The 14,373-nt window shown below is 48.6% G+C and overlaps 1 protein-coding gene across 1 annotated transcript in view; it reads right to left on the reverse strand.

The window, feature by feature from the left end:
* NET1 (neuroepithelial cell transforming 1) overlaps positions 1–14,373 on the reverse strand; it is a 79,428-nt gene that overhangs the window by 25,902 nt on the left and 39,153 nt on the right. Inside the window, exons 2-3 of the mRNA XM_075345343.1 lie at positions 12,676–12,742; positions 8,384–8,443 (exon numbers count right to left, since the gene is read on the reverse strand). Of these exons, the coding sequence (XP_075201458.1) occupies positions 8,384–8,443; positions 12,676–12,742 (127 nt within the window). The remainder of the gene's footprint in view (positions 1–8,383; positions 8,444–12,675; positions 12,743–14,373) is intronic.

Raw genomic sequence — 14,373 nt, forward strand, 5'->3', positions numbered from 1 at the left:
CAAAGACCGCAGCAGTGGAGGACAGATATCAATAAACCTGGAAAGGCACCATGTTATTTTAGGAGTCTGCGAGCCCAAGAACTGCAAACAGTTGACGGTGGTATCTAAATGGTTAACAGCCGTGGATAGAGCTCAGCTCCATACACAGCTGTTAGAGACAGATGCTGGCTATGTAATATACCCAGCGTCAACTGCGTGTGGACCACTCCTGCAACTTTATTTCCTTCCTGCATCAGGATGAGAATAAAGTCACAGCAGTATGTCTGTCTAATGAGAACCCTAAAACATTATATATAGACTGTTGGATATGAAAATGTTGAATGTGATGTGCAGTCCTTAGGAAGATTGAATATGTGGCCCAGACCGAGACACCTTATAGACTGTGAAAAAGGCTCGGCAAGAATCCTCACCGACAAACAATAGTATATATTGGTAATGTTATGGTATAAAAATAACGTGTTCGATAGAATACAACAACCATGAAAGGCTACTTTAACTTAAAGGGGAACCTGTCAGATCCCCTCAGCCTCCTAAACTGCCAAAATTATACTCCAGAGCCCCATTACTGTCTTCTAATAATTTTATATTGAATTCAATCATTTTTAATAACACCTCACGCCATTTACTAAGTAGTCAGGAATAGTCCAGTGACTATTCAATGCATCGATGCTGTAATGCCTCTGGGCATGAATGATATCTACCCCTGGGGTCCATGTTGTCCTTGGGTCACTGTAAATGTCATCCTTCCTCCCAAATCTTTAACAGTGAAGCCAGGAGACCTCTGCCCAGCTTCAACGCCACCCAGGAAGGCTTAGCGATGTTAAGTTATATCTAATCTGGGTATCTCAGATGTAAGAGCTCTTCTGCTCTGCATCATCCGCATACTGCATATGCCCAGGAAGTCAGTAACTTCCTGTAAAGAACTTGCTGGATACACGCTTCCCTTATTGGAAGCTCAAACAGAAAAGTTCCCTGTGCACTATTGGACCCGACAAGTGGCAGTAAAGTTAAGATCTAGCGGTCATAGTGTTAATACCTACTGCAGGCGGGATCCGCGCACGTCAGCTGACATGTGTTCCTAGAAGGTACGAGTGGAATCACTATACACCCGTCCCTGTTAACGGCGCTGTCAAAATGTGACAGCGCCATATCAGCGATTGCGGTAGATCTGTACTCGCAGGCAGATACCGGAAGTCACGTGACATGAGCATGTGGATCCGGTGGTTGTCATGGTAGCACAGGGTCATGTGATGAATCCTGTAGCTCTCATGACTAAGGTCCTGTAAAAAGCAGCAGAGTACTGCAGCTTACAGAAGATCATTTCTCCCAGTCTGAGCGGTGCTCCTCTGATCGGGAGAAATGAACGAGCGATCAGACTGCTAATCCATATAGCCCCCTAGGAGTACTAGTAATATAAAAAATAAAAAAAAAAGTTTTGAAAAATGTAAAAAATAAAATAAATTTCAAATCACCCCCATTCGCCCCATTGAAAAAATATACACACATTTGGTATCGCCGCGTTCAGAAACGGTAAACGGCGTATCGGCAAAAAAAAATTCCAAACGACAAAATGTCTTTTGGTCGCCGCATATTTTGCGCAAAATGCAATAACAGGCGATCAACACGTAGCATCTGCGCAAAAGTGGTACCGTTAAAAGAAGGGAATTTTGTTTACTTACCGTAAATTCCTTTTCTTCTAGCTCCAATTGGGAGACCCAGACAGTGGGTGTATAGCTACTGCCTCTGGAGGCCGCACAAAGAACTACACTTAAAAGTGTAAGGCCCCTCCCCTTCTGGCTATACACCCTCCCGTAGGAGTACGGATTCCTCAGTTTTAGTACCAAAGCAAGGAGGAAAGCCAATAACAGTTTCAAAAACAAATTCAATCCGATAACAAGATCGGAGAACTTAAGAAACAACATGAACAACATGTGCACCCGAAAAACGAAACCCTAAGAACAAATAGGGCGGGTGCTGGGTCTCCCAATTGGAGCTAGAAGAAAAGGAATTTACGGTAAGTAAACAAAATTCCCTTCTTCTTTTTCGCTCCTAATTGGGAGACCCAGACAGTGGGACGTCCAAAAGCAGTCCCTGGGTGGGTAAAAAGATACCACATGAACGGGCTGTCAGACAGCCTCTTCCTACAGGTGGGCCACCGCCGCCTGAAGGACCTGTCTACCTAGGCTGGCATCTGCCGAAGCGTAGGTATGCACTTGATAGTGTTTGGTAAACGTGTGCAGACTCGACCAGGTAGCCGCCTGGCACACTTGCTGAGCCGTAGCCTGATGCCGCAATGCCCAGGACGCACCCACGGCTCTGGTAGAATGGGCCTTCAGTCCAGATGGGATCGGAAGCCCAGCAGAACGGTATGTGTGAAGAATTGGTTCCTTGATCCACCGCGCCAGGGTGGATTTGGAAGCTTGCGATCCCTTATGCTGACCAGCGACTAGGACAAAGAGCGCATCAGAACGGCGTAGAGACGCCGTGCGAGAAATGTAAATCCTGAGTGCTCTCACCAGGTCCAACAGATGTAAACCCTTTTCAAATTGGTGAACTGGATGCGGACACAAAGATGGCAAAGTGATATCCTGATTGAGATGAAAGGAAGAAACCACCTTGGGAGAAAACTCTGGAATTGGACGCAGTACTACCTTGTCTTGGTGAAACACCAGGAAGGGAGATTTGCAAGATAACGCCGCTAGCTCGGACACTCTTCGAAGAGACGTGACCGCCACAAGAAAAACTACCTTTTGTGAAAGCCGAGAAAGGGGAACCTCTTTCAAAGGCTCGAAAGGCGGCTTCTGGAGAGCAATGAGAACCTTGTTCAGATCCCAGGGTTCCAATGGCCGTCTGTAAGGAGGAACGATATGACAAACTCCTTGGAGAAACGTGCGTACTTTAGAAAGCCGTGCCAAGCGCTTCTGAAAGAATACGGATAGCGCGGAGACTTGACCCTTAAGCGAGCTAAGCGACAAACCTTTTTCCAACCCAGACTGCAGGAAGGAAAGAAAAATTGGCAATGCAAATGGCCAGGGAGAAAACCCTTGAGCCAAGCACCACGCTAAGAATATCTTCCACGTCCTGTGATAGATCTTAGCTGAGGATGGTTTTCTAGCCTGTCTCATTGTGGCAACAACTTCATGAGATAAACCTGAGGCCGCTAGGATCCAGGACTCAATGGCCACACAGTCAGGTTCAGGGCCGCAGAATTCAGATGGAAAAACGGCCCTTGAGACAGCAAATCTGGACGGTTTGGTAGTGTCCACGGTTGGCCTACCGTGAGATGCCACAGATCCGGGTACCACGACCTTCTTGGCCAATCTGGAGCGACGAGTATGGCTCGATGGCAGTCGGACTTGATTTTCCGGAGAACTCTGGGTAACAATGCTAGAGGTGGGAACACATAGGGGAGTCGGAATTGCGACCAATCCTGAACCAAGGCGTCTGCCGCCAGCGCTCGGTGATCGTGAGACCGTGCCATGAAAACTGGGACCTTGTTGTTGTGCCGTGACGCCATCAGATCGACGTCCGGCGTCCCCCAGCGGCAACAGATCTGCTGAAACACGTCCGGGTGAAGGGACCATTCTCCTGCGTCCATGCCCTGGCGACTGAGAAAGTCTGCTTCCCAGTTTTCCACGCCTGGGATGTGAACTGCGGATATGGTGGACGCTCTGCTTTCCACCCACGTCAAAATCCGCTGGACTTCTTGAAAAGCTTGGCGACTGCGTGTTCCCCCTTGGTGGTTGATGTACGCCACCGCCGTGGAATTGTCCGACTGAATCCGAATCTGCTTGCCTTCCAGCCATTGTTGGAAGGCTCGCAGGGCAAGATAGATTGCTCTGATTTCCAGAACATTGATCTGCAGGGTGGACTCTTCCTGAGTCCACGTCCCCTGAGCCCTGTGGTGGAGAAACACCGCTCCCCACCCTGATAGGCTCGCATCCGTCGTGACCACTGCCCAGGACGGGGGAAGGAACGACTTTCCCTGTGACAATGAGGTGGGGAGAAGCCACCAACGCAGAGAGTCCTTGGCAGTCTGAGAGAGGGAGACAGTCCTGTCGAGGGACGTCGATTTCCCATCCCATTGGCGTAGAATGTCCCATTGTAGAGGGCGCAGATGAAACTGCGCGAACGGGACTGCCTCCATTGCTGCTACCATCTTTCCTAGGAAATGCATGAGGCGCCTCAGTGAGTGCGACTGGCTCTGAAGGAGAGATTGCACTCCAGTCCGTAGCGAGCACTGCTTGTCCAGTGGAAGCTTCACTATCGCTGAGAGAGTATGAAACTCCATGCCAAGATAAGTCAGAGATTGGGTCGGGGTTAGATGAGACTTTGGAAAGTTGATAATCCACCCGAAACTCTGGAGAGTGTCTAGTGCCACCTTCAGACTGTGCTGGCATGCCTCTTGAGAGGGTGCCTTTATAAGCAGGTCGTCTAGATACGGGATGACCGAGTGACCCTGCGAGTGCAGAACAGCTACTACTGCTGCCATGACTTTGGTGAAGACCCGGGGGGCTGTTGCCAGACCGAAAGGTAACGCTACGAACTGCAGGTGTTCGTCGTGTATGACGAAGCGTAGGAAACGCTGATGCTCTGGTGCAATCGGCACGTGGAGATACGCATCTTTGATATCTATTGATGCTAGAAAATCTCCTTGAGACATTGAGGCTATGACGGAGCGTAGGGATTCCATCCGGAACCTCCTGACTTTTACGTGTCTGTTGAGCAACTTTAGATCCAGGACGGGTCGATACGATCCGTCCTTTTTTGGGACCACAAACAGATTGGAGTAAAAACCGTGACCTTGTTCCTGAAGAGGGACGGAGGTCACCACTCCTTCCGCCTTTAGAGCGGCCACCGCCTGCAACAGAGCATCGGCTCGGTCTGGTGGTGGAGAAGTTCTGAAGAAACGAGTTGGCGGACGAGAACTGAACTCTATCCTGTACCCGTGAGACAGAATATCCCTCACCCAACGGTCTTTGACGCGTGACAGCCAAATGTCGCCAAAGTGGGAAAGCCTCCCACCGACCGCGGGTGTGGGAATCGGAGACCGCAAGTCAGGAGGACGCCGTCTTGGCAACGGTTCCTCCGGCTGTCCTTTTTGGGCGTGACTGAGACCTCCAAGAATCTGAGCGTCTCTGGTCTTTTTGAGTCTTTTTTGACGAGGCGAATTGGGACCTGCCCGGTCCTCGAAAGGACCGATAACCAGACTGACCCTTCCTCTGTTGGGGTTTGTTTTGTCTGTGTTGCGGTAAGGATGAGTCCTTACCCTTGGAGTGTTTGATGATTTCATCCAAACGCTCTCCAAACAATCGGTCACGAGAAAAAGGCAAATTGGTTAAGCACTTCTTGGAATGAGAATCTGCTTTCCAATGTCTCAACCACAGGGCCCTACGCAAAACAACGGAGTTGGCTGACGCCACTGCCGTGCGGCTTGTAGCGTCAAGAACAGCATTAATCGCGTACGACGCGAATGCCGCCATTTGCGAGGTCAATGGTGCGACCTGCGGGGCAAATGCACGTGTGACTGAGTCGACTCGCGCAAGCCCGGCTGAGATAGCTTGGAGTGCCCATACGGCCACAAAAGAAGGCGCTAATGACGCTCCAATCGCTTCATAGATGGATTTCAGCCAGAGCTCCATCTGCCTGTCAGTGGCATCTTTAAGTGCCGCTCCATCTTCAACTGCAACCAAGGATCTAGCTGCAAGCCTGGAAATTGGAGGATCCACTTTTGGACACTGGGTCCAACCCTTGACCACCTCAGGGGGAAAAGGGTAGCGTGTATCTTTAAGCCGTTTAGGAAAACGCCTTTCAGGATAAGCGTGGGGTTTCTGGATTGCGTCTCTAAAGTCAGCGTGGTCCAGAAAAGTGCTTAATGTACGCTTAGGGTATCTGAAATGGATTCTCTCGTGCTGCGAAGCTGACTCCTCTACAAGAGGAGCTGGTGGGGAAATATTTAACATCTTATTGATGTTAAATATAAGATCATTAACTATGGCGTCACCATCTGGTGTATCTAGATTGAGAGCGGTCCCAGGATCAGAATCCTGATCAGTTACGTCCGCCTCATCACCCATAGATTCATCTCGCTGGGATTCTGACCATTGAGATGAATGTGAAGGCCCGTCATAGCGAGCCCGCTTAGGCTGCCCGGGGCCATCGTCCGAGTCAGAGTCTTCACCCTGAGGTGTATATGCCCGTCCCGGAGCTTGGAGGTAATTCAGCTGAGGGGGACCAGGGGGCAATGATTGCACAGTGTCCGTGGCCTGAAGTACAGGCCTAGCTCGCAATGTGTCAAGAATTTGTGACATAGTGAGAGACATTCTGTCAGCAAAAGCTGCAAACTCAGTTCCTGTCACCTGGACAGCATTCACAGGTGGTAGAAAAGTCCCACATGCGGTGCAGGAAGCATATAATGTCTGTGCCTTGGCACCCTTGCGTTTTACGGACGACATGCTGCTGGCTCTCTGCAATGTGAGAGAGTCTATAGCCAAAGGGCGACCAGCGCTATGCAATACAAAGTATTTGTAGAAACAAAATACTAAGAATACTACTGGCACAAGAGGGGGTGAGCCCTGAGGGCTGCTTACCGCCCGCTGAATAGCGGGTAAGAGGCGCAGAATTCCTTGTCTGGGTCTCCCCGGCTCCCCTCTGCAGCTCAGCGTGTCAGCAGGAATGGCTGCCGGCGTCTGTGGAGAGGGGCGGTCCGTGGGAGTTCCTAAACAAAAGTGCGGGAAACAGTGTCCCCTCTGTGCCGATTGTGAGGGCTGGAGTATGTAAAAAACGACTCCAGCCCTCGGCGCTGATGCACTGACCAGCGTCCCGCCCCTCTCCTGACTGGCAGGTCTGGGGGCGGGAACGAACGGAAGCAGGCCGCAAAAGCCGGGGACTCGAGTTATCAGCGCGGCCGCCGTAAAAGCGCGGCCCGCGCTGAAGTCCCCGGCGCACCAAAAGTGCCAGCCGCGCCGCAGTCCCAGCGGCCGGCGCGACCGATTCCCAGAAGTGTGCCTGCTTCAGCGAAGCTGAATGAGGCCATGGCACAAGCGCCGCAGCGCTGATGTCCCCGGCGCACTACAACACCCAGCATGCTGCGGTGTGAGCGCCAAATGCACGGGGACACAGAGTACCTTGAGGAAGCAGGGCCATGTCCCTGATGTACTCCGCTCCATCCAGCATCTTCTCCAGGGGCTGTAGATGGAGCACGGTCTCAGTGCCTGGAGACCAGTAAATCCCACTTCACCCAGAGCCCTGTAAAAAGGGATGGGGAAGGAATCAGCATGTGGGCTCCTGCCGCCGTACCCGCAATGGGTACCTCAACCTTACAAACACCTCCGACATACAGTGGGGTGAGAAGGGAGCATGCTGGGAGCCCTGTATGGGCCCTCTTTTCTTCCATCCGACATAGTCAGCAGCTGCTGCTGACTAAAAACAATGGAGCTATGCGTGCGTGTCTGACCTCCTGCGCACAAAGCTAAAACTGAGGAATCCGTACTCCTACGGGAGGGTGTATAGCCAGAAGGGGAGGGGCCTTACACTTTTAAGTGTAGTTCTTTGTGCGGCCTCCAGAGGCAGTAGCTATACACCCACTGTCTGGGTCTCCCAATTAGGAGCGAAAAAGAAATATCAGCTTGCGGTGCAAAAAATAAGCAGTCGCTGAGCCATAGATCCCGAAAAATGAGATCGCTACGGGTTGCGGAAAATGCACAAAACGTACACCACTTTTTTTGGACAAACGTCTGGGTTGTTTTTTTTTTTAACCCCTTAGATGAAAGTAAACCTATACACGTTTGGTGTCTACAAACTCACTGACCCCAGGCATCACAACACCACATCAGTTTTACCATAAAAAGTGAACACATTGAATAAAATATCTCAAAACCAATAGTGCAATCGCACTTTTTTTTGCAGTTCTCCAGTACACTATATGGTAAAACTCATGGTTTCATTTAAAAGTACAGCTCGCTCCGCAAAGAACGAGCCCTGAAATTACCAGATTGACTGAAAAATAAAAAAAAAAAAAACAGAAGTTAATCCTCTCGGGGCTGTTGGGGGAATCAGAAAGCCCAAAATCGTTTGGTCGTGAAAGGGTTAAAGCTCAGCAATTACAGGCAGCATGGCAGCACTACTGCCCTTCATGTTCCTCATGTAACACTTACTGTAAGGTGTTGCAGAATATACTTGCGCTATATAAGAAACATACATTTCAGTTATTAGAATATTAGAAGTTAGCGGCATTCTCTGGTGGAGGCAGGGTACAGGGGGAGCCAGACTTGCCGTAATACTATATGAATCATTACACTACCTAGTGACGTTTGGATGATTAAGTTCTGACGATTCAAGACAATTCACTATTTTTGCACATTTGTCAATTACTTCTTGTTACCTTCAGATCAAAGCTACAAAGGCTGAATGTGTCATCATCCTTTTCTTTGCGTTTCCTCTTCTGAAAGTACAAAAATAAAATATCAGAAATCCCCTTATCACTGAAAGAAAGCAATACTCGATGCTACAAGGTAAAAACACAATGATATACTGTATAATGGAGGTCGCAAAGCTCTAATGAACATCCACACACTCAACAACCACTCTTAGGGAGGATAGAGGTTTGCTTATTCTAAATGCTCACAAAAATACACTTCTACACTTCTATTAAGTGGATGTCACCCAGTTACATGGAGTGCACTGTGCCAACAAATAGCTTAAAGGGAACCTGTGAGATGCAATATGCACCCAGAGCCATGAGCAGTTCTGGGTGCATATTGCTAATCGCTGCCTGACCGTCCCTGTATACACTAGCATAGATAAAGAGATCTTTAGAAAAAGTATTTCTAAAGATCTTTTACCGTATGCTAATGAGCGCGGGCACTAGTCCCCAGAGCGTTAGTTCCCCGGCCAGTCGTCCCCATTAGCATGTTAGTACGCTCATGTCGGTGTGCCATCATGCTAATGAATATGCAGCCTCACAGGATGATCTCACTCACCTCTCCGCCGCCATCGCGTCCGAGGGGGGATTTCGGCTCAGTGACTGGCGTTTGGGTCATGCGCACTATGAAGCCGGATGTACGCATCCTGGCTTCAAACTGAAGTAGTGCACATGACCCAAACTCCGGGGTTATGCGCACTGAGCCGAAATCCCACGACGAACGCGATGGCGGTGGAGAGGTGAGTGAGATCATCCCGTGAGGCTGCGTACTCATTAGCATGTTAGCACGCCCCTGTGGGCGTACTAACATGCTAAGGGGGCTGACTAGCCAGGGGAACTAATGCCCAGGGGACTAGTGCCCTCGATCATTAGCATACGGTAAAAGATCTTTAGAAATACTTTATATACAGATCTCTTTATCTATGCTAGTGTACACAGGCACCGATTAGCAATATACACCCAGAACTGCTCCTGGTTCTGGGTGCATATTGGACCTGACAGGTTCCCTTTAAGAGTTCTACCATTAAAGAGGTTGTCCACTACTTTTGCATAGATGACATATCCTTAGGATAGGTCCTCGATGTCTGATCGGTGGGGGTCAGACACCCCACACACTCGCCAATCACCTAAGGAAGACGTGCCAGCTCTAAAACCACACATTTCCAGCTGTCTGCCACCGCAAACAGTTGATTAGCAGGTGTGCGAGATATCGGACCCTGGATGATCAGACATTGATGACCTATCCAAAAGGAGAGGCCTTCAATGTAAAAGTAGTAGACAACCTTTTTAATCTTGATCAACTGTCTAAGGGGTGCTTCACACACAGCGAGCTCGCTGCCGAGATCGCTGCTGAGTCACGCTTTTTGTGACGCAGCAGTGACCTCATTAGCTGCTCGTTACACACAGCCCTGGTTCGTTTTCTTCAAAGGCGCTCTCCCACTGTGACACACAGATCGCTGTGTGTGACAGCGAGAGAGCGACAAATGAAGCGAGCAGGAGCCGGCGTCTGACAGCTGCGGTAAGCTGTAACCAAGATAAACATCGGGTAACCAAGGTGGTTACCCGATACTTACCTTAGTTACCAGCCTCCGCCGCTCTCACGCTGCCTGTGCTGCTGGCTCCGGCTCTCTGCACATGTAGCTGCTGTACACATCGGGTTAATTAACCCGATGTGTACTGCAGCTAGGAGAGCAAGGAGCCAGCGCTAAGCAGTGTGCGCGGCTCCCTGCTCTCTGCACATGTAGCTGCATTACACATCGGGTTAATTAACCCGATGTGTACTGTAGCTAGGAGAGCAAGGAGCCAGCGCTCAGTGTGCGCGGCTCCCTGCACACACAGCTAAGCGGTGTGCGCTGGTAACTAATGTAAACATCGGGTAACCATACCCGATGTTTACCTTAGTTACCAGTGTCCGCAGCTTCCAGACGCCGGCTCCGTGCAAGCGCAGCGTCGCTTGCACGTCGCTGCTGGCTGGGGGCTGGTCACTGGTCGCTGGTGAGATCTGCCTGTTTGACAGCTCACCAGCGACCATGTAGCGATGCAGCAGCGATCCTGACCAGGTCAGATCGCTGGTTGGATCGCTGCTGCATCGCTAAAGTGTGAAGGTACCCTAACACCTCTAAATGCACCCAAGTGTGCCATGACACAGTAACTAGAACTTTGTGTGAAGAGGGATGGCTGCCTGGACACTTCAATAGATAAGGTAGCCCCTTCACCACCATGGCTGAGGCATATATTGCTGGAGCAGGTTAGCCAGACCTCATCACACACAAAAGTGGTACTGTGTGGTCCTGGAAATTAAGCTGCTATGACTGCCGCTATTATTTTAAGAACTGTCAAGGCATCTTTGTTAATTTAACTATATTACCAAATTAAATAGTCTAAAAATATTTCTTCAGAGTGGACAACCCCACAAGTCACAGGTTTTAAGTTTAACAACAGACAACACTGAAAAGCTACCATTAGGATAGGCAAACAAGTCTTATAAGCAGGGAAAAACATTAATAGGCTATGTGCGCACTAGGCGCTCTTTTTTCACGCTGCGTTTTTATCCGCAAAAAAACACAAAAATGCAAAAAACAAGCACCCGCGGTAAAAAACGCATCACATTCAATGAGTGAAAAAACGCAGAAATAATTGACATGCTGCGTTTTTGTGGTCACCACAAAAACGCAGCTACAAAAAACGCTGTGTGCGGACCGCACTTCTGAAAACCAATAGACATTGCTGGGAAAGCAATGTCACAGCATTTTCAGCACAAAAACACGGAAAAAACGCCGCAAAAAAACGTCTAGTGCGCACAGGGCCATAGGGTGATCTTCTGTAGGCAAATACATTTAGATAGAAGATTCTACTAAAGAAAAGGTGATCATGGGCAGGATGGCTCTGACCAGACTGTTGTACAATAAAGGAAATTAAAGATCTAAGGACACCCCAGTAATGCTGCGTTCACAAGCAGTATTTACCAGTGATTCTCAGGTATGGATGAAGAAATTACAAGCTCCTCTTATTCATTACAGTGTTAATAACAGACAGCACATTGTACACTGATGTATGCCGTCTGATGTTGACTGAACCATAGACTTGGGTGAGTGATTTCCATCCATGATCCAGATTAAAAAACAAAACAAACCAAAAACCATGAGGTCAATAAAAAAAGCACCTACATCAGAACGGCCTCACATTGTAATGGGCATGTGGTCTATCAGTGATAACTACAGAAGTCTCAACGAGGCCTGATGAGTATAAACACTACACAGAAATAAAACAGTCAGGTAGATGTGGTTAGATGTGACTTTGCAGACTATTATGGTACTATACAGCTGGCACTTCCATATATTACTATTAGGAATATCACCATCAATGGGAACAGATCACATCGATTTTGTTATGGAAATTTTATTCTGCGTAGTAAAATGGAAAAGGTCTAGTAGTGCTGAACTAGACAGGGAATAACCAGCCCTGCGGTTGTAGACATAAACACATCTGCAGATTCAGTTAGGAGGAGAAAACGCTAGACAACATCTGGATTAGGTTTAGGCATTTAAAGAGAATAAAGTGAGTCACTGCTGATGACCGCCGTCTAGAATCAGGCTTTCAGCAATGGTGTACAGATGTTAGCCATTATACACACGGAAAGAAAACCCTCTCTATGCCAGATTTACATGTATACAAAGCACGAGATCTCTGCACACTGTACTCCTTGACATTAGTTGCAGTCGCTACATACAGACAATATTTACAAGATTCTTTACACACAATGAAGAAATCACACAAAAATGTCAAAAGTTGCCAGAGATATAAAACTAAGAAAAATACACATATTGGGTCAGATTCATGATGAGGATGAGGACATGTGCTGGAGTCAGACGGTCCCGAATTATGAAGCAGCAAATGCCTCTCACTAATCAGGAGTGTCTGACTCCAGCACAACTGGCGTTCACCTCTGTACACCTCGCTACACATCCTACTCCAGTCCCTGCTGGATTTGTGGTGTAGCGAACGCCATGAATTTGACGAGCGGCGGTTGACAGGCCCTTATCCTGACTATGCCCACTTTGTCGGAGCAGTGCAAAAATGGCACGAGGTCGCTAGAAGTTGGAAAATTTTAGCGCAGCCTTGAGTTGTGCCAAGATTATGTGACTTCTCACAGCTTTTACGCCAGTATCCTGGAGAAAAAGACTGTAATGAACACATACCTACATCCATACACTCACACGTAGACTACAGCAGTACGGGCAGACAGTACTAACCAGTGTAAAATCCCATTGTGTGCTTGGAGTCAGAAACGTGAAGGAGCTCCCTCTTCTGAGCGACTGTCTGGGAGAAGAAAGAAGAAAACAGCTTAATAGTAAATAATGCAAGGACTTCAGAGAATGAGCCGGGGTCAGAGCGCTGTATTAAGGGTATGATCCCACACTGCAGATTTCCTGCACCTAAAACTGCATCCCTTAACAGGAAAAAACACTGCGGGGGAAACAAAAAAAAAAACAAAAAAAAAAAAACACAAACTTTTTATGCATTGAGATAGGAAAAGCGGTGAAGAAAAAAAATGAAAAAATAAAAATAAAACACAACATAAATAACTGACATGTCAATGGTTTGGGGCAGTATTTTTTCTGAACCAAAATCTGCAAGGAAAAAAATCTGCAACATGTGCACACGTTCAGAAGTCTCATAGCATTTCCTGAGATGCAGTTTCCCTTGCAGATTGATTAAAATCTGCGAGAGAGATATATATATATATATATATATATATATATATATATATATATATATATATATAAAAACAGCGTGCACACAACCTAACACGGACGAGGATCGCATCGCTTTACATGCACTGACCGTGGCTTTCTTGACACGAGTGTGAGAGCTGCATAGACATACATGAAGTGGTCAGGCTCAAGTCAGTGTGTGCACTGTGATTGAGTTATACGGCCGCCTGACCTCGGCCTTACCCACATTAGGGGTGCTTCACACACAGCGAGATCGCTGCCGAGATCGCTGCTGAGTCACGCTTTTTGTGACGCAGCAGTGACCTCATTAGCGATCTCGCTGTGTGTGACACTGAGCAGCGATCTGGCCCCTGCTGCGAGATCGCTGCTCGTTACACACAGCCCTGGTTCGTTTTCTTCAAAGCCGCTCTCCCGCTGTGACACACAGATCGCTGTGTGTGACAGCAAGAGAGCGACAAATGAAGCGAGCAGGGAGCAGGAGCCGGCGTCTGACAGCTGAGGTAAGCTGTATCCAAGATAAACATCGGGTAACCAAGGTGGTTACCCGATATTTACCTTAGTTACCAGCATCTGCAGCTCTCACGCTGCCTGTGCTGCCGGCTCCGGCTCTCTGCACATGTAGCTGCTGTACACATCGGGTTAATTAACCCGATGTGTACAGCAGCTAGGAGAGCAAGGAGCCAGCGCTAAGCAGTGTGCGCGGCTCCCTGCTCTCTGCACATGTAGCTGCATTACACATCGGGTTAATTAACCCGATGTGTACTGTAGCTATGGTAGGAGAGCAAGGAGCCAGCGCTCAGTGTGCGCGGCTCCCTGCTCCCTGCACACACAGCTGTGCGCTGGTAACTAATGTAAACATCGGGTAACCATACCCGATGTTTACCTTAGTTACCAGTCTCCGCAGCTTCCAGACGGCAGCTCCGTGCAAGCGCAGCGTCGCTTGCACGTCGCTGCTGGCTGGGGGCTGTTCACTGGTCGCTGGTGAGATCTGCCTGTTTGACAGCTCACCAGCGACCATGTAGCGATGCAGCAGCGATCCTGACCAGGTCAGATCGCTGGTCGGATCGCTGCTGCATCGCTAAGTGTGAAGGTACCCTTACACTTGAGACAATCTCTCTGGGTAGATTAGCCATGTCCCACCTCCCTGTACAGATCTATGTGACTGCTGAATCGCCCCGTGCTATAAAAGTCACATTGACGAGCTTGCCGGCTCCC

This window comes from Anomaloglossus baeobatrachus, chromosome 4, assembly GCF_048569485.1.
Source record: "Anomaloglossus baeobatrachus isolate aAnoBae1 chromosome 4, aAnoBae1.hap1, whole genome shotgun sequence".
NCBI classification, from domain to species: Eukaryota; Metazoa; Chordata; class Amphibia; order Anura; family Aromobatidae; genus Anomaloglossus; species Anomaloglossus baeobatrachus.